The 20,928-nt window shown below is 31.4% G+C and overlaps 1 protein-coding gene across 1 annotated transcript; it reads left to right on the forward strand.

Annotated features, from left to right (window-relative positions):
• Positions 1–276: 276 nt before the first annotated feature.
• Positions 277–20,701, forward strand: LOC127722254 (uncharacterized; the record flags this gene model as incomplete). Its single annotated transcript, XM_052229149.1, has 12 exons — positions 277–330; positions 1,788–1,864; positions 2,515–2,786; positions 7,826–7,878; positions 10,832–11,509; positions 12,028–12,079; positions 13,141–13,212; positions 13,550–13,858; positions 15,818–15,916; positions 16,188–16,352; positions 18,462–18,489; positions 19,975–20,701. Coding segments are annotated over 12 exons (2,586 nt in total), but the record flags the coding sequence as incomplete, so codon positions are not given.
• Between the last annotated feature and the right edge of the window lie 227 nt (positions 20,702–20,928).

Genomic DNA, 20,928 nt, shown 5'->3' on the forward strand with positions numbered 1-20,928 from the left:
CGACTCGATACTTTATACCTCAAAGAATATCAGGAATATTAGCTTTACTTATGTTCAAATTTGACAAATCAATTATTACGAATGCACTGAATAAAACTGAAAGGACTGCACGAAATCCAACAAAACAAAATAAAATAAAAATGAAGATAATTGCACAGACACACTTGAATGTGTATTATAAACTTTCCCAGGTTCTAATTAAACGTTGAATGTGTCATGTCGAAATGTAATGTTGTTTTATTCTCAGACACAATGACGCAGTGATTTACTCAAACACACTTATTTTTTCAATCGACAACCCTAACCATAGATTTTATTATCCGAGATTACGTATTTTAAATCACAATTGAATGCGACAAGTCCAAATTTAGAAATATTTTTTTTCAGACATCCACCGATGTCGTGATTTACACAAACACACTTTTTTATGCACTTCATTAGCCTAACCATCGATTCACCATCCGAAACTACAGGTTTAAAATCAGGCTAGGTTGAATGTGGCATAACGAAATGTTTTGTTGTTTTATTTACAGACTTCCAATGACGCAGTTATTTACACAAACACACTTGTGTATGCACTTCATGATCCTGATCATCGATTTATTATCCGAGACTATAGATTTAAAATCAAAGTTGAATGCGATATGTCGAAACGAGAGCATAGCGTAAACACCATAAAACATAATCATGGGCAAGAAGATCACACTGCTGCAGGCACTGGGCATTTTTCGATCCATCTCAACTTTTATAGTGATTCAAATTATCAAAATCGGTTTAATGGGTTTCCGCCAGCATATGTAGTTGGCGATGTTGTCTTTGTTAAAGTTCAAACAAGCATGCGTGATTACGACATTAAGATGCGATTGTCAGATTGCTATACGAAGCCCTCTGAACATGCCAGTACAATCTACACATACTACTTAATACAAAATGGGTAAGTACTAGGGACTTTTTTTTCTAACTTTTTCATTTTACCGCATTTGCGCAGAAATCTCTTTCTGCCTTACTTCCGGTCTCGTTTGCCATGAAACTATGAGTAACAATACAAAATGGGTAAGTACTAAGGACAGTTAAATAAAGGCATTAGTAGTATACCACTGTTCGAAAGTCATAAATCGATTGAGAGAAAACAATCCGGGTTACCAACTAAAACTGAGGTAAACACATCAACTATAAGAGGAAAACAATGAAACAACAGAAACACTAAAATGCAACAAAAAACAAAAAACAAAAAGACAATGCAACACACACAAAAACGAGCTATAAGATAAAAACTGTCATTTTTCTAACATGGTACAGGACAGGTCGGTTGATGACAAAGAAAAATAGGTACCAATGTATAGACAGTGTATACAATTGTTATTAATGTAATATTATATTAATCGTACTGTGTATCTGCAATCAAGAGTACGGGACATTTAAAACCCGGTTGACATTTGCTACGATAAATAATTTGACCAAGATCACATTCAATTTGTACTTAGGCAGTTGAATCTTCATTCATATAACATTTGATGAATCAGAAAAACATTTTTGCCAAAAAGGAGATATCATTAAATTCCACATAAGTCGAAAGACAATGGTCAATGGTGAACTCTAGTGCCAAGGAAAACAATATGCGATGTTTTCTGGAAGATCAATCACAAAATCATGTCTGCAGTGTTCTTATTAGCTAATTGCATTACCATGTTTGACCAACTAAAATCGTTTAATCTTCTCATCATGTAACAGCCACCTATAATTTCTTTCATAATAAACTTCACTATTAACTTTTAACCATTTTATAGAAAAGATCGACGTATGAATGTAATGCATTGTCCGCAATTAACAGGACATGTTTCATTGATAACAGTGTTACTACAATGTTTGAACTATCTTTCAAATGAATAGTTGCATCGAAAAAGACTGTTGTATACTAGTCAACAAAAGAAACGATACAAGGCAATATAATTTTCCTATCTAATAAATTGGACACACTTTATCTAGGTAAATATTTGCCAAATCGGTCCCATATATTTTGTATGCCTTTGCAGATATTTGAATACTAGTATTTAACTCTTATCATCGAAATTAAGTGCCACCTTTTGTCATCATTTTCTCAAAATGAACTTGACCCTTTTGTTCAATAACACGGTATTTTCTCAATTTCCAATTTGGTCAGCTTATTTTAATCATATGCATTTGATTTTCAAATGAATGTTTTCATTGCATAATTTAACATTTTTTCTATTAATTTTATTTTATGATGAATTGGAGTTCAAATTTGTGTATCGTTACTTTTGTTGGCTAGTAAATATAACATGTGAATCAGTGTTTCGAGATATCAAAAAAAAAAATTAATAATCACCTCAAAATTGATTTACAATAAAATATGTTAATTAAATACAGTTGGCTTTTTTCAAAATATCAGAACAACAGTTAAAGTCCAGACAAGTTACTAAATTGCCTTCTGTACCTAAGATAAACATAAACTTAACAGAAATATTCATTGATATTTTCACTTTTGCCTTTCAGATGTCCTGTGGATCGGAATACGTTTGTTACATCTCAGTCAACCCACGAAACCCGATTCCATTTTCAGGATTTTGAGTATGCTGGACATCCTGATTCAATGTTTGTTCATTGTAATGCTACATTCTGTAAATCAAATGACTATTCGTCTGAATGTGAACCACAGTGCAAACATAGTAAACGGATGGGACATCATAGAAGTGAAGTCCAGAATTTGAATGGCCCTATTGAGATTTCTGACGATGAAACTAAAATACTATTTACTGACAAAAGAGGTGAGTGTCTGTATTATGAAATTTTAAAGATGCAATATCAAAACAACAAAAAATTTGGTATATAAGAGACGTGCCATTAAACGTCGTTCACAGCAAAACTATTTTGTTTTCTATTACTTAAAATAGAAAACTGGGTTATTCGGCTAATCAAGCCAAGATTTTTACAGAGAATCGAGACATTTCATTACAAAATTGTCGTTAAAGCATTTTTAAAAAAAAAGATGACTCACTTGTTTTTCCATTAAGTGCTTTTTAGAAACAAAATTGTGAACAACCTTTACAGTTCAGATAACCTCTTTCTGAGTCACCTAAGCCGAGCACACCTTAGAAAGTGTGTTTGAAAAGGTGAATATTTGTGCTTGTTTTAACTTATATATCTATTTAAAAACTTTTTGGAGGAATTTATTGCTAGCTAGCATGCACTTATAACTCATGTAATTGTTAAGGAAAGGCTATGGATTTTTTTTTATCGAATTTCCTTATGTTTAGCATTGAAACAACAAATAAAGATAGTTATCTATTTCTTTTGTCCAAATCTTTTACGTGTAGACATTTAAATCTTTGTGTTTGATAATAAAAACATATATATACATACTTAATGTTCAGAAGCTATCATCATTTTCATATAGGATACTATATCTCTGTTTTAGTTTTCCTTCCATTGGTTTATCGTTTCGCATAAGATGTTCTTATAATCTCCTCATAGAAAACAATCATTACCTTTAGGATTTACTTTCAGATTCTACTGCAAAGGAATATCGCCTAAACGGTGATTCATCAAATGAATCTTTGTCGAAATTTAGGCCACTATATGTAGCTGGAGTTATTATTGGTGCTTTAGCAATGATATGTGTCCTGGTTGCTCTATCGATTTATTTCAGAAGAAAGAAAATTCGAAATACATCCAGAATCGTTTGAAACTTGACAGTTTTTAATATTTTATGTGCGATGTGCACGTGCCTAATCTTTTAAAAAGAATGATTTGTTTTATAAAAATCGTTGAAATTAGCAGCATTCGGCATATATCCGAAATTTAATATAAACACATCAATTAAAAATACTCACTATTTAAAACATTTAATAAATCAAATGTAATGTACTCATCAAAATTATATAGATGTCTGTGTAAAAAATAGCAGAATTCGAAAAATGTTAGAATTGCACTATTAAATTATAATACTCATTATTTAATTCTTTATTGTAATTATTTAATGTCATATATCCATTGAAATTAAATTGATATCTGTATATTTTTTTTAACTAAATTAGAATACTCTTTATTTAAACTTTTATTAATTTAATGTAATGTATTCATTGTATTGTTGTCTGTTTTTTTTTATTGAAATCAACAGAATTCGAAAAATTTTTAATTGTACTATCAATATGTATCCAATACGACTAGTCATTATTCAAATCTTAAAGATTAAATTAAAGTATTTATGAGAATTATATTGATTTCTGTAACTTGTTTTTAAATCTCAGCATTCGAACAATGTTCGAATTGCACTATAAATACATATAATATAAAAATAAAAATACGCATTACTTAAATCTTTAGTGATTCTATGTAATATATTCATCAAATTGAGTTAAATGTTATTTTATTTATTATCAATAAAACGTATGTGTAATTTAAACACTTGAAAAATTTTTATTTTCATTTATCGAATAAATTTAGTTTTGTCTTTCAGTTTGGCTGTTTTGTAATACAGTATATAATTTACGTTGATGTGGTGATATATCTTGGGAAACTGTAGATTTGGTGTGTTTGTATTACTTATCCTTGGTAGTTACAAATGTTTAAGTTTTACTATGCAATAGAATCTTTGATTATTTACTATGTCGATTGTGATGTTGGTTTTATTTTCGACTAGAACACACCCGCGAAATCGCGGGCATTAGGAACGTGGTTGAAAGTATGTAAACTGTTGTTGGATGAATTTTTATGCCCCACCTACGATAGTAGTAGGGGCGTTATGTTTTCTTGCCTGTGCGTCCGTTCGTTTGTCTGCCCTCCTCCTTTTTTCCAAAGTCCATTATTTTTTTTTCTGTTGATTTCAACTATTTTCGCGTTTTTCTGTATACTATGAACATACATAAACTATAAATAAAGTGTATTTGCTATTTACTATCAATTCCAAATTTACTATCCACGGCTCTCTATTTAATTTATCAGTGACCGCCATGGATAGTAAACTTGGAATTGATATTTTGATAAATAGAAAATACACTTTATTTATAGTATATTTATGATCATAGTATACAAAAAAAACGCGAATACAATTGTCCTGTCCCCAAGTACTTATGACAATTATGTGTTATTTTAAAACAGTCCATAACGGAAGTCTTGTCTATGGTAGCAATACACAGTTAGAAGTTTAGTTTCGCATTTTGGCCATGGTGAATTTTTTAAATATGAAAGTTTTTGTACAATAATATTGATTTTTAGATAGTTGAAGAATAATATAGCCTTCCAAGTGGGTTTATATGAACATTTAGATTGTTTTTAGCATGTTTTATAGGCCAATTGTCTGTTGGACAGTCCGTATTTTCACACCCGTACCGCCCATAGGTCCAGAAATTAGTGTAGTATTTTCAACAAAGATTTGACCCTCGATCTTTTCAATTCTTTTTTATGGAAAAACGAGCAGAAATGCATATGATTTTTTTTGGACCTTTTGATAGATAAATGTGTATGGTTTCAGGAAAGGTATCACTCTAATGGATTAAAATTTTCCTTTGGACCAAACTTTTTAGACTTTTGTGGCATTTTCACCCCCTTTTTTGCAATATTTTGTATCAAATAAATGCAGATTATTGCCATGGTTACACCAAAAAGAGATTATATTTCACCATTATAACTATTTGATATAAAATCTATGGAAGATGCTCTTTCCATAAATATACACATGCATAACACAAATATAAAGGTTTATTTGTTAAAAAGGAAGGGAAAAAAGGTGGTTAGAAATTATGAGTGTCAAGTTTAATTTTTTTTCTAACTGTGTATTGCTACCTATGACTTAAAAGTCCGTCCGATGACGGAAACAATTTCCGGACGCCTTTATTTTCGTTTTCCTCCCGAAATATATATAACTGAATAATCATAAGCGAGGATGACAAATGCGACTATGCATGGTACCTATAGGACACAGAGGCATGACAATTAATTTATTGTGGAAGGAAGAGAAGCGACACACAAAATGAGGTCTTCTAATTTAAATATATAGATAGATAGTTAAATATATTATTGTAGTTTTAATGTTCGAAGTGTATTAATTTATATATGAGGTCAGTAAAGCATGGTATCTTCTTTTAGATGAGGGCTGATCTCTAAGATCTAAGTTCCTGCTTCGTATTCCATCGCATCAGTTTGGATCCGCCACGTTACCCAAAAAAATGGTTGATTAGCTCTGTAATATCCTGGATAATTCTTTTTTTTATTGCCCTCTGTGAAAATTGAAGGTATTCTGGTCCTACACTGCGTGATGGAGCTTTTGTGTAAGTTCGTATAGCCTGAACATGCACGCGCGTTAAGTATTTAATTATATATATGTCAGCGCAAAACGATGGAGCATAGGGTATGTTACTGATGAGAAATGAGCAGTTTACAATTGGAGAATTCAAATCATCAGGTTTGTCGTAAGTTCTAGATTGAAGTCGTCCATCTGTGCAAATATCGATGAAAAGATCAACATTTGAATCAAATCATCTTTTTGGAAGAGAGTGGCGAGTCATACCAACGAGACATTCAAATTCATAAGCCGGAAATATAATCTGACAACGCCATGGCTAAAAATGAAAAACAGACAATCAGACAAACAAAAGAACACAAAAAAAACAACATAAACATAGAAAACTAATGACTGATGACTCCAAAAAATTGGGGAGATCTCAGTTGCTTATGAAGGATATGAAATGAAATGATCCACATGTTTCACCCGTCGTGTTGCTAATGTAAGTACAAATCCGGTGATAAGCCTAATTCGGTAGTTCCTATTAGGGCAAAAGGGGACCTATTGTTGTTACGACAATTGGAACATATCTGTCGTCATTTGTGAAACAGATATTCCATGGTGGTATTCTTAATCTTTGTTTTACTGGGATATATGTGATGTAAGCAATCCATGAAATGTAGGTTAATTGAGTTAAAATTGATATATCTCAAAGCTTGTGAAATAAAAACAATTGCATGATTCTTTCTCTGTTGTTTTTAAAAGTTCTGTATGCATTCCGCTTCATATGAATAGAAAAAATAGCCGATCAGTAGTGTTGCACAATTAGTACTCATAGACATACCAAATGTCTGCTGAATTATCAATCTACCAATCTCAATAATATACATGTTGACTTTCAAAATATTCAGCAGATTGATGATAAAGGTTCTGGGAATCAGCGTGGTTCGAATTCATTTTTCATTACATAAAGAAAGGTGTGTGTATAAAACGCTCAGTGTAATGAGACGGATATTTCCTTCTTTCAATTCAGCAAGGGAAATAGTAGTGTTAGGTCTAGAAAATTCAAATATTTGGATAATTGATCAAATTTGTAATGATTATGATTATCGATTCTGGTCAGATCTGTAGAATCTCTAAGAATTCAAACATCTGATTGAGATTTATTTGGAAGGTGGAACATTGTTTTTCTTTTTTTAAGTTTATATAAAATACATGTAATATTTAGTGTCATAGAGGTTATACTATCAACAGTTAAGAAATTTCTTCAATCACCCTTATCCGTAAAATAAATATTCTACAGAATTAATTTTGAGAAATGGAGTTTTCCTGATTAACTGAGACAATGCTTTTCTGTAATGGCCTTTCAAAAAATTGTTCTTTAAAGTTAAGAGGATATGACTTTATTTACCATAAAGATCAACGAGCACAGTAGCTACAAAGTACTCAACAACCTCTCATTAAGGCTAACATTCATTTTAGAAGTTTAGATCCTTGTCGATCTTCTTAAGAGATAAACCAAGATTTATAACAATGAATACTATTGATGAAACATATCTTATTGACATATGTCTGACTAAACAGATATGTTTGAAGCAAACTCTGCTTACCCTTCTGGAGCTCCTAAGATGATTTCGGTATTTGGGTGGGGTTCATGTTGCTCAGTCCTAAGAGTTCTAAGTTGCGTGTTGTGCACTGTTGTTTGTCTTTTGAACGTTTAACTTTTTTTGGCAATTGCATTGTCAGTCTGAATATCCCTTTTCATATCTCTCGCCTCATTTTTACACGACGGGTGCCACGTCGGGCAGGATCTGCTTACCCTTCCAAACACCTGAATCACCCCCAGTTTTAAGTGGGTTTCATGCTGCTCCGTTTTTTGGTTTCTATATTGTGTTTTGTGTACACTTGTAATATTGTTTTTGTTTTTCTATTTTAGCCATATGGCGTATGTTTTTTTTTTTGACATATGATTTTAAATGTCTCTCTGGTATCTTTTGCACCTCTATTACTGGACTGCTTCAAATATAACACTTAACATGATTTATCGAACAAAAATAGAATGTCCTTAGCAAATGCAGTCTTTCAATGTGTCAACTACCTATTTTAACAAATACTGTTTATTGCTTAATTGACTTTTATCTAATAAAAAAATCCCTGTCTCTGATTTTTTCTCAACAAAACCGCTAACAATAACTTTCCTTCTCGCTGGTTTGAAATAAATCACAAACGTTAATTGTAATGTGCTATACGAAAGATTTAGATTGACGAACTGATTCAGACGTTAATTTAGAAGTAGACGAAATTCCATATTTTTTTTATTCCCGTTCCCCTTTTTTTAGGTCGCGATGAATATAATATTGAATTTGTTGACATGTTTACTGTTTATATTCATTAATCAAATATTACATGCCAAATTTTAAACAGCAGGAATATATAGAGTAGACCAGCTTTGGAAACTCAATATTAAATGATGTATGCATTAAACCGTAAGGTATTTGAATTTAATGTTACCGATATACCCATATTTCTTTTAACTTTACAGTTATAATTATCAAGATTAGAATTGTATAGGGGGTAAGATAACATACAATACACGTCTTTCAATATCATACAACCGTATACTTTAGGTAATCAATTCATTTTAAATGTACTACATCATGAACAGTTTAACCATTTAAATGCCTTACTCGATGCATGACATGCTGATGCCGTAATTTTAATAAAGAATATACCGACAGAAAATAATTGATAGCAAGTAAGTCATGATATATTGAATAGTATTCTATTTTGACTAATCAAAGTGAAACGAGTATCTGCTATCAGTCGAACATTGTTATTGAGATGTTTATGGCTGTTTTTTGTTTGTTAAAATGCGACATGTATATAGTAGACGACTGTAATTACATATATATTTCTGTTAAATTTCTATAGATCAGCGTGTAAACTCCACTTACCACGGGTTAACCATGTAAACTGTCTTCTGATATGGGTGCTTCACCAATCAAATAATGAAATGGACTTGTATGTTTTTATACTGCTTTTCGAAATACTAGTATAATCTTCTTCTCCTCACTGATACTTTCCTCTTCTTTTTTCACATTTTAGCTCGCTTAATTCAACAGGACAAGTGAGTTTTTGTCATCACTTTTCGTCCGTTCTTGGTCGTCAAACTTTCTTCTTTTGACCGTCGATCATTAAATTTTACAATAAACCTTTTTTTCTGAAACTATTGTGGAAATGATAACATTGAGAACTTTTGATATGATATTATTTTAAGAATTGTAATAGGCAAAAAGCAATTGTTAATGGAAAACATTATCAGTAGGATATTATCTACCAATAAATCAGCATAGTCGAAATCGTCAGTTGATTCCTTATAGTAATCGTTGGTCTTGAATGACGATTATGGCCAATTTTCGTATTTTAGAGAAACTAAGGTAGATAGAGAAAAACTGTAAATTGCTAACATTATCAACAGAATAAGATCTACGTTTAAGACAAGATAGTCGAAATCGTCAATTGATTTCATGTACGAATTATGACTTTCTATGATATTTTTAAACGATTTTGTGCTTTGTATGCGAGAAATTATATGAGATAAAAGAAAATCCATCAACACAAAACTGTCAGCATGACAAGATCTACAAATAAATAAACATGACTGAAATTGTAAATTTGTACCTTTAAGTTATAGGAATTCTTGCCTTAAATGAATTTTTTTTTCTAATTTTTGTGTTTCATTGAGGAAACTGTAGAAGATAAAGAGAAACTGTAAATTACCAAACTAAAGTAAAAGAAAATAAGTCAACTGATATAAATGGTCAGTCGACTTCTCTTTGCCCTTCAATAATGATTAGTTTCCAGTAAAATTACCATGTAAAATGTTATTGCGTTTGTATCAATTTCATGCAAAAATGCCAGGTGAAAAGTAAAATTACAAAAATGCCGAACTCCAAGGAAAATTTAAAACGGAAAGTCCCTAATCTAATTGCAAAATCAAAGGCTCACACACATCTAATGAATGGATAACAACTGTCATATTCCTGACTTGGTACAGGGATTTTCTTAGCGATATAGGCTATATACATCAGCAAATAATATCAATAATTAAAACAAAATTAATTAGACGCATCAAAGTGGTCAATGATCCACCAAGACCAATGGACAATGATGTACACAACTTAAGGGCAACTGACTAACAATATTCCTTTTTCGATGTAAGTTCAGTCAGTTGACACATGTTCATTGTAATATTTAGCACTTAACTTTATAGTCATTTTCTTCTCTTTTTGATTTTACATCCCTTCCCCATTGTTTTCTCCTCTCTTTTTTATCCCAAACATTTGGAACGTTTTAAAAAAAACTCTTCACAATGTGTTCGACCACAACCGAACTTCCTTACCTTAACTGAATAACAGCATTTGAAAGAAGTGACCTTAAGACTAATAGCAAGTTATTAAATTGCATCTGAGTCAACTTTGAAAGACGAAGGTCAAAATGACTGCATCTTTTTTTTTAACTTTTGTATTTGTGGAATTTATCATATCAAAAGCACAAAAGGTACATTGTCTTTATTCCAAACTTTTTCAGATGGATATAGAGGGAAGAAAGTTATATTTCCGTCTGTTGGCATTATCACTTGGGCCAGCAATGGATGTTCTTCATTTGTATTTTGAAACGAAAGTTCTAAATGGTTTGGAATTTTATATGTTTTTAAATCAACATAAGCATGTTTTATTTCATCAATTCATTCCGAAGATCCCTTGCTGTGAATGTAAAAAAATATCACTAGCAGCGTCAAGTAAACGTGGAAATATGAATAACAATCAATTTAATACACTATATGAACCCAAAGGGCAGATCGCAACTGCACATGAGCACAAAGATTGTAAAGGTAATATAAAAGAACACTGTCTTTGCCAGTATACTGTTAAACAGCAAGTTAGTGTTGATTGTATGGATATATCTTTATTGCACGTTGTTATCAAAACGTGTTGTCCAGTTGGCAGCATTCCTGGAGACCCAAATTGGCTGAATAAAATAAAAGATATAAGGAATACTCTTGTCCATCATGGTTCTTGTAGTATAGACATGAATGAATTTGAAGATCTGTGGAAAACTCTGGAGGATAATGTACTAAATCATGCTGGTGTTGTAGCTTTAACACACAAAAAGAAAGTCAAAACGGAGATACAAAAACTTAAAGAAGAAACGTCACTGGATCATTTAAAAGAAGTCGTCAAACATTCCAGTGAAAATATACAAGAGGTATCACACTTATTAGTAAAAACTCGCTCAATGTCGTTTGAAATATGGTGTTAAGTTTATTCTGAAACGCAATGTTATATTTATTAGTAATGATCTCTTTTCTCAGTGAATTATTATAGAAAGAAAATAAATATAAATTACCTCTTACACAAAGTTTTGATTTGAAATATTAAATACTGTCCATGATCCGTGTAGCTTCCAGCTAACACCATTCCCATTTCCCTATTACACATTACATCATTGCCAAATGCACGCTATACCCTTCCACATAACATCATACTCGTTTTATAAGGATATATATACACAATTCTTGGGCCGTACATACATTTTCTGATTTACCTTATGAACAAGCTCTCATCTGTTTTTGGGTATGTTAAGTTTACTGTATATATGATGTAATCCTTTTCTCACTCATCCTGTTAAGAAATAATATTTTTTATTCTTCATTTAAATTCGATTTTCTAACATGCATACGTTTATCAAAGATAATGTTTTGCCTAATAAAATTTTACTTTCAGGTTCTTTTATCAAAACTAGAACAGACAAAAAACCAATACTCAATAGATTTAGGTATTGTATTACTTTATTCGTTTGATAATTGGAAGTATGCGAGAAAAAAGGTGGTAATAAATAAAGCTACGGCGTAGAATGACCGGAAGAAAAACCAATCCATATATATATATATCAACATTAAAACAAACATAAAGAGAACAATATGACAACATATACCATGCAAAAACCGTAATGTATATAGGTGCTTTTTAAGGTGCAGTTTGTTCCTGTTCAACCAGCAGCATACTTTGTGTTACAAATATTGTCTAATATGTCATTTAAAGTCACATTCGGTTATGTTATTAATACAAAGAAGTGGAAGGAACATAGTCATGGTTACCTATGTTTAAAAACATCGTTTAATAATTGTATATTTGTCACAGAGGTTTGCAAATATTCTGTTACACACAGTCATGTTAAAAGACACGAAATTGTGTTATGAAGTCCTATTTCATTTTTATATTCCAAAACAGGGACACTTAACCAATTTTGATTGACATTCTTAACAAGCAATCTGATCTTTCCAGTTAAAACATGTAAAATGACCTGTTAAAATGAAAATACATGTATGAGAAAGAGACATGCAAAAGCCTTCATTGGTGGATTAATTACCGGTTGATTGCTAAATATCGTTATGAATATTCAAAACAAGTCTTTATTGAAAGAGAGACGGACAACCTGATTTACAAATGAGAAATATCAAGAGATAACAACACCATCCAAGACTTTTTTTTAAGTTGTGCAAACAGTCGTTGACTAGGTTTCATACATACCATAGAGGGTTTGTAAATGTCTCTTACCCAAACATCTAAGAAGTACCTACATTCACGAATCATTTGTTCGTGTAATATCCTTTATAATTTCCTAAGGTGAAGTTTGAACGAAAGCATGCACAGTTGATATGTTGGATAGATCACGGGAGTTATTGTAACGAATTTGTAAAATGAAAACCGCACATTCAAATAAATTGCTGATAAACGAGAAATTTATATTGTTGGTGCTGGACTAGTGGGAAAATGGCGTTTACTTAAGCTTAAGCGAAATATTTATTAATAGGCAACATTTGACATTTTTTCTAGGTAGAGTAGAAAGAAATTTACAAGAAATAAAAGCGATGTTGAATACGTTTGTGCAGATTCCGCAAATTAAAGGTAGTTCTGTTACTTTAACCCTTAAATTGTTCTAAATATGAATTATTGTTGTGCGAGGATAAACAGATTTGAAAGTTTCACAATAATGAACATTTCATTCATTGCTGTCTAAGAATTTGTTTAACATTAACTATATTAACAGATACATGTATTATATTGTACTCGGCGTAAATTTTACATAGAGCAATATCGAAATAAAATTTTTTGTACGAATCTAGCTAATATTTATGTTCAAATTCTTTCTTTGAAATATAATTCTGAATGATTTGAAACGCAACCTATTCATAAAACAATTTCGTATACAAATATATGTTTTTCTAATATTTTTTTAATGTAGATACAAATGTCACAGACAAGATGGCTGCAAGCTGTCGAGTAGATGACCCAGGATTCGATGCAGAAATTATGATGACAAATAATCTCAACCAACCAAATAGTACCAGTGAAGAATTTTTGATAAAATCCATTGAGAATAAATGTGTATTATTAGCTCTCGAGGTTTCAAGACTAGTACTTCATAATAAAGAAGCATTAGAGTTTGCAGTATATGATTTGATTCAAAAGATAATTACGGCTGGAAATATTGATACCAAAATTAAGAGAACAGTTAAAATGGTGTTGATCATAAAAGGCCTGATAACAAAAGGTATTGGACTGACTGTATCTAATATATCTGACAAAAAGTATAACATCTATATCTGCCTATGACTAACCAAATATTTTTTATTTAGACCCTATGGGCATGTTTGCATGATCAAAGCTCTGATTCCTTGTCCAGATTTGACTATACTGTAGATCAGCTCTTCAAAGTTTGTATTATGATTTGGACTTTTAATATTCAGGCCTTAAGCAGCACTGAAGAGACAGTAATTGTCAAAATGTGCATGTAGATTGATACCGTTAATGTTATTTCGACCACATAGCGACCTTCTGAAAATCACCTCTGACAACGTTACTGTTCACATATACTTCTAATTTGTATGTCTATATTTTTTTTGTAAAATTGATAGGAAAACTGTCTTGTATTGACATCTTAGATACTGTCTTTTTGATATTTAAACATTAAGGATGTAATTACGTCAGGTTTAGGTATTTCTGTCAGATGTTTTTTTCCTAGAATACAGGGTAAAATATTTTGCCCCATAACACCATTTTTTCTTTTCATATAAGACTTCAATAGCTCATAAAAGGTCATTTAGCAAAATTTAAGCAGATTTTAGATTTATTTACTTTCGATTTGAGACCCAAATAATACCAATGCAAATATACGGTAAAAGTTCGAGTCAGCCTTTTCCCGCCGTTTAAAAAAAAAAAAAATATCTCGAAAAGGAACTCCATAACCTATCTATATTTTTAGCTTATTTTGTTCCATAACTAATGCTCTTCTGACCTTAAGTATCAATTTTAAGTTCTAGACTTTTTTAAATTTCACGTAAGTACATCCTTAAGTATTTTAAAAGTTGTATGATCAGCATTTTTTAGGATAATGTCCGTATCAATGATATTTTCTGTTAACTTTAGATTTCTAATAATTTAGTTGGTGGTGCACTGGAGACGAAACGTCAACAATAGTAGTGGCATCAACGTAATTCCAAAGGAGCATTTCTTTTTTAGAAATCAAAACATAATTTAATTTTGGATGTAACACGTCTTCTGATTGGCTTAAAGTTTTTTGTCTATAAGCTCATAGACATAATTTTGTCATGAGACCATGACGTCATCAAACGTCAACAAGAGTAGTGACATCAACGTTATTCCAAAGAGCATTTCTTTTTAGAAAACAAAATATAATTCTTCTGATTGGCTTAAAATTTTTTGTCTATCAGCTCATAACATAATTTTGTCATGAGACCGTGACGTCATCAAACGTCAACAAAAGTAGTGACATCAACGTTATTTTAAAGGATAATTTCTTTTTAATAAAAAATAATAATTTAATTTTGGATGTAACACGTTTTCTGATTGGCTTAACGTTTTTTGTCTATCAGCTTATAGACATAATTTTGTCATGAGACCGTGACGTCATCAAACGTCAACAAGAGTAGTGACAACGTTATTCCAAAGGAGCATTTCTTTTTAGATAACAAAATATAATTTAATTTTGGATGTAACACGTCTTCTGATTGGCTAAAATTTTTTTGTCTATCAGCTCATAAACATAATTTTGACATGAGACCGTGACGTCATCAAATGTCAACAAGTGTAGTGACATCAACGTTATTCCAAAGTAGCATTTATTTTTAGATAACAAAATATAATTTAATTTTGGATGTAACACGTCTTCTGATTGGCTTAAAGTTTTTTGTCTATCAGCTCATAGATATAATTTTGTAATGAGACCGTGACGTCATCAAACGTCAACAAGAGTAGTTGCATCAACGTTATTCCAATGGAGCATTTCTTTTTAGATAACAAAATATGCAAACACTTTTTTTAATTTAATTTAATTTTTGAAAATTATAGATATAATATAAAGTAGACATGTTGTTTCTGTATACATAAAACATTATTCGTATTATTGCAGTGCGAAGAAAATTCAAAATTGATTGATAATTTTTCAACGTGTTTAATATGACATGTCTAAATTTTGGAAATTAAATTGTAGATGAATTGTTAGTTATATCAGCTGTGTTATCTCCAGACAGAAAAAGACAAGAAAAGGCTCTAAGTGACTTTGATTTGTATACAAAAAGACAGGATAGAGGTAATCTACTAATCTTCAATGCATTTTAGGGCTATTCTAATAAACACATTTCACGGTGAATTATTAAACTCGGATAAGTAAATGCTTAATATTTCGAATCGAAATATTTACAATTTTTTTGATTATTTGAAAAAACGATAAACAATTCAATTCTAAACTGCCATTCCTGTGAAATTACGGGATAATTTTAATTTCGTATGAATATTTGAACTATATCACCTTATTTTTGAAAACACAACTACTTGGTTTGACATAATTTTCTGTTCAACAGGTGAATTTAAAGATGAAGATGATGAGGTACCATCTTTAAACTTTGATTCTGAAACAAACAAAATGTCCTGTACCCAATGCAATTCTCTTTTGACATGTCAAAACTGTAGGTCAAAAGACATCAAAATAGCATCATTGGTGAAAGAGATATCATACTTGAGACCAAGTAAGTAATTCAAAAAATAGAACTGTAAAGATTACATAAATCAACGACCATTTCAATTACTTGTTTTGTATTTTTAATCGTGGTTCCCGGCAAAGTCCAGAAATAAAGGCAACAGTAGTATAACCGGTGTTCAAAAGTCATAAATCGATTTAGAGGAAACACATCCGGGTTACAAACTAAAATTGAGGGAAACACATCATCCACAAGAGAAAAACAAAGGAAGAACAGGAACACTGAAGTGCAACAATAACAAACGCCAACATACATAGAAACGAACTATTTGACAACAACTGCCATTTATTGACTTGGTACAGGACATTTTAAGAAAAAATGGTGGGTTGAACCTGGTTTGATGGCTAGCCAAACCTCCCACTTTATGACAATGTTAAAAAATATTGATAAAATGACAACTCTACGTGACAGAAATATAGACATCGATTAAGTTAACTGAATTGAGAATAGTTCAATAAAAGTTTTTTTTTCAAATTTTGATATGGTTTTACTATGTCGATGTTGACGATTTTCACTTTAACGTTCAAGAGATATTATCCTACCATTTCCTTTACAATTACACTATTTAAGGATGTTCGCTTCTCTGTTATAAAATAACAAGACTTTTAAAAGACTGCTATAAATCGATAGTATAGAAATAACGGAACTTAAAAAGCAGAAAAAGATGAAAGGGTCAGTATCCTTGTTTTGAGATATAAGCATATGAAAATTTGGAGGGAAATGGTTCTCTTTAGATTGTTCATACATTGGTACCTGTTTCCTTTCAAAAACTATGAAAAATTAACAAGGATTTTATAAGATTTAAAAAAAAATGGCTTTTTTAACAATATGTAAAAAAAAATATGAAAAGAAAAGTAGGTGTTAGTGGGCAACATATTTTATTGGCACTACATGGATAAAACTAAAGGATTCCAAATATCTGACAAAATGTCAAAAACATGGGTATGGAACATCCTTAATGGACAAAATAAACCCAATATGCTGTCAATTTGACATCCGGTTTTATTGTTTTAGTTTTAGAAGCTTTTTTTTCTATTTTCGTTTTAATTTGATATGCTATCAAACGATTAATATGATAAACTTCTCAAACATGTTTTCTACAGGAATTTAAGAAGACACGCATTGTCCGTAGTCTACGACAGACCAATAATTAAGGATATTCTGTCGTCAACAACTTTTTTTTCAAAGTGTATATGCCTCCGCTCTTAACTGACATTTTTCACTAACAGGTAGACATTTCTCATTTTCAAGTCGACATTTCTCCGTTCAAAGTTAGAACTGAGAAATTTCAATTTGGAACTTAGAAATGTCAAAAAAGAACTAAGAAATAACAAGTTGGAACTCGAAATAACAAGTTTTTACTGATACATGTCAAATTGGAAGTGAGAAATCTGATGTTGGTGTGAGAATTTTCAATAGACGATCTTTGACGGAAATCGTATGAAAGTTTTAGGTAAAGATCCCTAACGGAATGGGTTTTGCTCATTATTGAAGGTCATTCGTTGACGTTATAGTTGTTTAAATCTCTTGTAATAGTTTTCTCGTTGGCAATCGTACCAAATCTACTTATTTCAGTATACTTGCAATTTATTAAAATCTCTTAACTCGGCAGTTGAAATATGATAAGACATCTTTTGATCTTCAGAAATTGCGGATTTTTTAACATTAAGATGACATATTGTCTTTTAAGTTAAACTATCAATTGGTGGATGACATGGTTGCTGTCGAGATTTTCTAAGATAAGATATAGTCTCTGAAATTTAAAATATTTAGAATATTCGAAGATATAAAATGAACTCAATCTATAGACTCCCTTGAATTCATGTCATCAGAACAACTGTGTCGTTTTAAATGTAGTCATTATGTAGCAATAGAAATCAATTGATCATACTTCAATATAAAAACATCAAACTCATGTCAATACGTACCCCTTGGCCGGAATATCAAATTTGGTGTCCTGGAAAAGCTAATATGGCAACCTTTATCAAGTCTATGGGGGTATGTTTTTTTAATAAAAATTGAATAACTGATTTAAGAGTCTGATTGAGTGATCTGGTAAACTTTGTGTCATTGCATTGCTTTTTTTTTAAATTGTAGGACTGAGAAGACAAGAGTCACTTATTTGGTGAGCATTTAACAACTAGAGATTAAAGTCTGCGTTATGGGTTTATTTATTATAATTACCTAAACACAAAGATATATAGACTTTTCGTTTAAGATTAAAAAAATGAAGATTTTATGAGACTTTAAGGAAGAGAGTTTTTTTTCATTTTGTAGTTGTGTGTGTGGTTTGTTTCATCTGATGAGACTAGCTCATCTCAAATTATCTTTACCGATTTTTTTCTATAGTTTTGCTGCTCCACAGCTGTCATAGTTTAGCCGGCGAGTTGAGCTCTTTAAGAAAAACATGTTGAACCCGTATAAATATTTATGTCCCTGTCTAAAACTGTTTAATCCGGTTGTCGTCGTTGATTGCCGTTTTTCATAGTTGATTTTTGATTTGTTAACTAAGTGTGTCGAAGACTAATTAGAAGATTTACTTGAATAATTTATGATTTAAACATGGAATCATAAACAAACATTGATACGATTTTGTTGAATGCTCATTTTCTTAAATACAAGCAAGATTGATCAAATTTGTTCAGTAATCAAATAAGCAATAATGTAAACGAATCAGCAAAGGTGTATCATATTCATTTGTGGTTTGCATACACAAACACTTGTTGCAAGATACACATCCAACCTCCTTCAATCATCAGTGCTTTTTTTGATGTAACAAAAATCAATTCCTTCTTTTCCGAGAGGCACAGACAAAATTTTTATATTTTCATAATCATTTAACTTCGTCTTAACCTGTCTAAGTTTGCTAAGCACGTCACTGTTTCAGTTTTCATCGTCTTTTACGTCATTATTAATTATGTGTTCAATTACGGGAACGGCAAATATTTGCCCTCACCTAGAGCGCTTCAATCCAAAAGAATTGCTGTCTTGGCCTATTTGAATAGAGATAATTCAGGGGGCTTGACTTTATATTGATTGTAACAACTTTTATTTCAAAGTGTATATGCTCCCATTCTTAACTGACATTTTTCACTAACAGGCAGACATTTCTCATTTACAAGTCGACATTTCTCCGTTCAAAGTTAGAACTGGGAAATTTCAATTTGTAACTTAGAAATGTCAAAAAAGAACTAAGAGCGCTTCGATCCAAAAGAATTGCTGTCTTGGCCTATTCGAATAGAAATAATTCAGGGGGCTTGACTTTATATTGATTTTAACAAGGGTGGTTATTTTGTATGCTGATATTTTACCCTTCGCTATCACATGTATCACTCATGGTAAAATATTAAGCAGAAAGCGCCAACCCGTGGTGAAATCATTATAAATAATTATAAATTCAGCCCATATGAATTAGTTTTTTAACAAGGCAGCAACTTTTTTCTGCCATTAATGGACTTAAAAACGTCCCCGTAAAATGTTGATGTCATGTTATGTATGTGTCGAAAAAAAGTATAGTTTATAGTTCTCAACCTATAGTCTTACATGTATAAACGTTTCAATAAAGTGTATTAATTATTCATGCCTTTATGCTGATTTATTTGCATTGCAGTTGTCAATGTTGTGATGATAAGGAGAAACCTGCGTTTTACGATTGCAAAGAATGCGACAAGTATATGTGTGAACAGTGCAATGCAAAACATAACTCTGGTACAGCTTTTAGTGACCATAAAAGCAAGTACATCGATCCTCTTAAATATAAAGTGAAAGATACATTTAAAATCAGGGGAATGAAGATTCGCGACATCAAAGTGCTAAATGATGAACTCTTAGTTGTTGCTGACGGCAAGGAAAACAAATTAATTACGTGTCGAATAGATGGAGGGGACAGAATGGAAACAATGTTACCGATGGAACCTTTCCGAATGGCAGTGACGGATGTAGAAACGGTTGCTGTTTCTTTCGGCTCTGAAATGAAAGTGGGACTTATAAATGTTCTATCTGGAGAATCAACCAATGAATTTGAACTACATGCGTCATGTTTTGCAATAGCATATAGTAATATGCAATTATTCGTGAGTTGTCAAGAGAAAACAGAAGTTATAAGTGACAATGAACATACAGTTCATGTTATAAGCATACACACAGGAGAATTACAATATAAAATTAACCTCAGCGATTTTACTCCAGAAAATATGCTCGTTGGAACGGACTCTCGTATGTACTTTACTTATTACGGGAACAAATTCATATGCACTGATATGACCGGAAGTAAAATATTCGACGTACATGTGGACAATATGAGAGGCCCTTGGGGTATAACATTTGACAACAACTGAAACCTTTGCCTCATTCTCTAAGTTTTCTAAATCACTACGTCTACAAGTTTGAACTTCAATTTGATAACCCAGTAAGTGTTGCATGTCTGTAATAGGTCATTATAAGAAGGCCCTGAACTACAAAAACCTAAATTCTAAGGTTAAACACCCATTATGCATTCTCGTGTGTCTCTGAATTCTAGTAAATCATTAGCGACCCATCACATGTTTAAGGTTTATAACCAATA

This window comes from Mytilus californianus, unplaced genomic scaffold (assembly GCF_021869535.1).
Source record: "Mytilus californianus isolate M0D057914Y unplaced genomic scaffold, xbMytCali1.0.p SCAF_12, whole genome shotgun sequence".
NCBI lineage: Eukaryota > Metazoa > Mollusca > Bivalvia > Mytilida > Mytilidae > Mytilus > Mytilus californianus.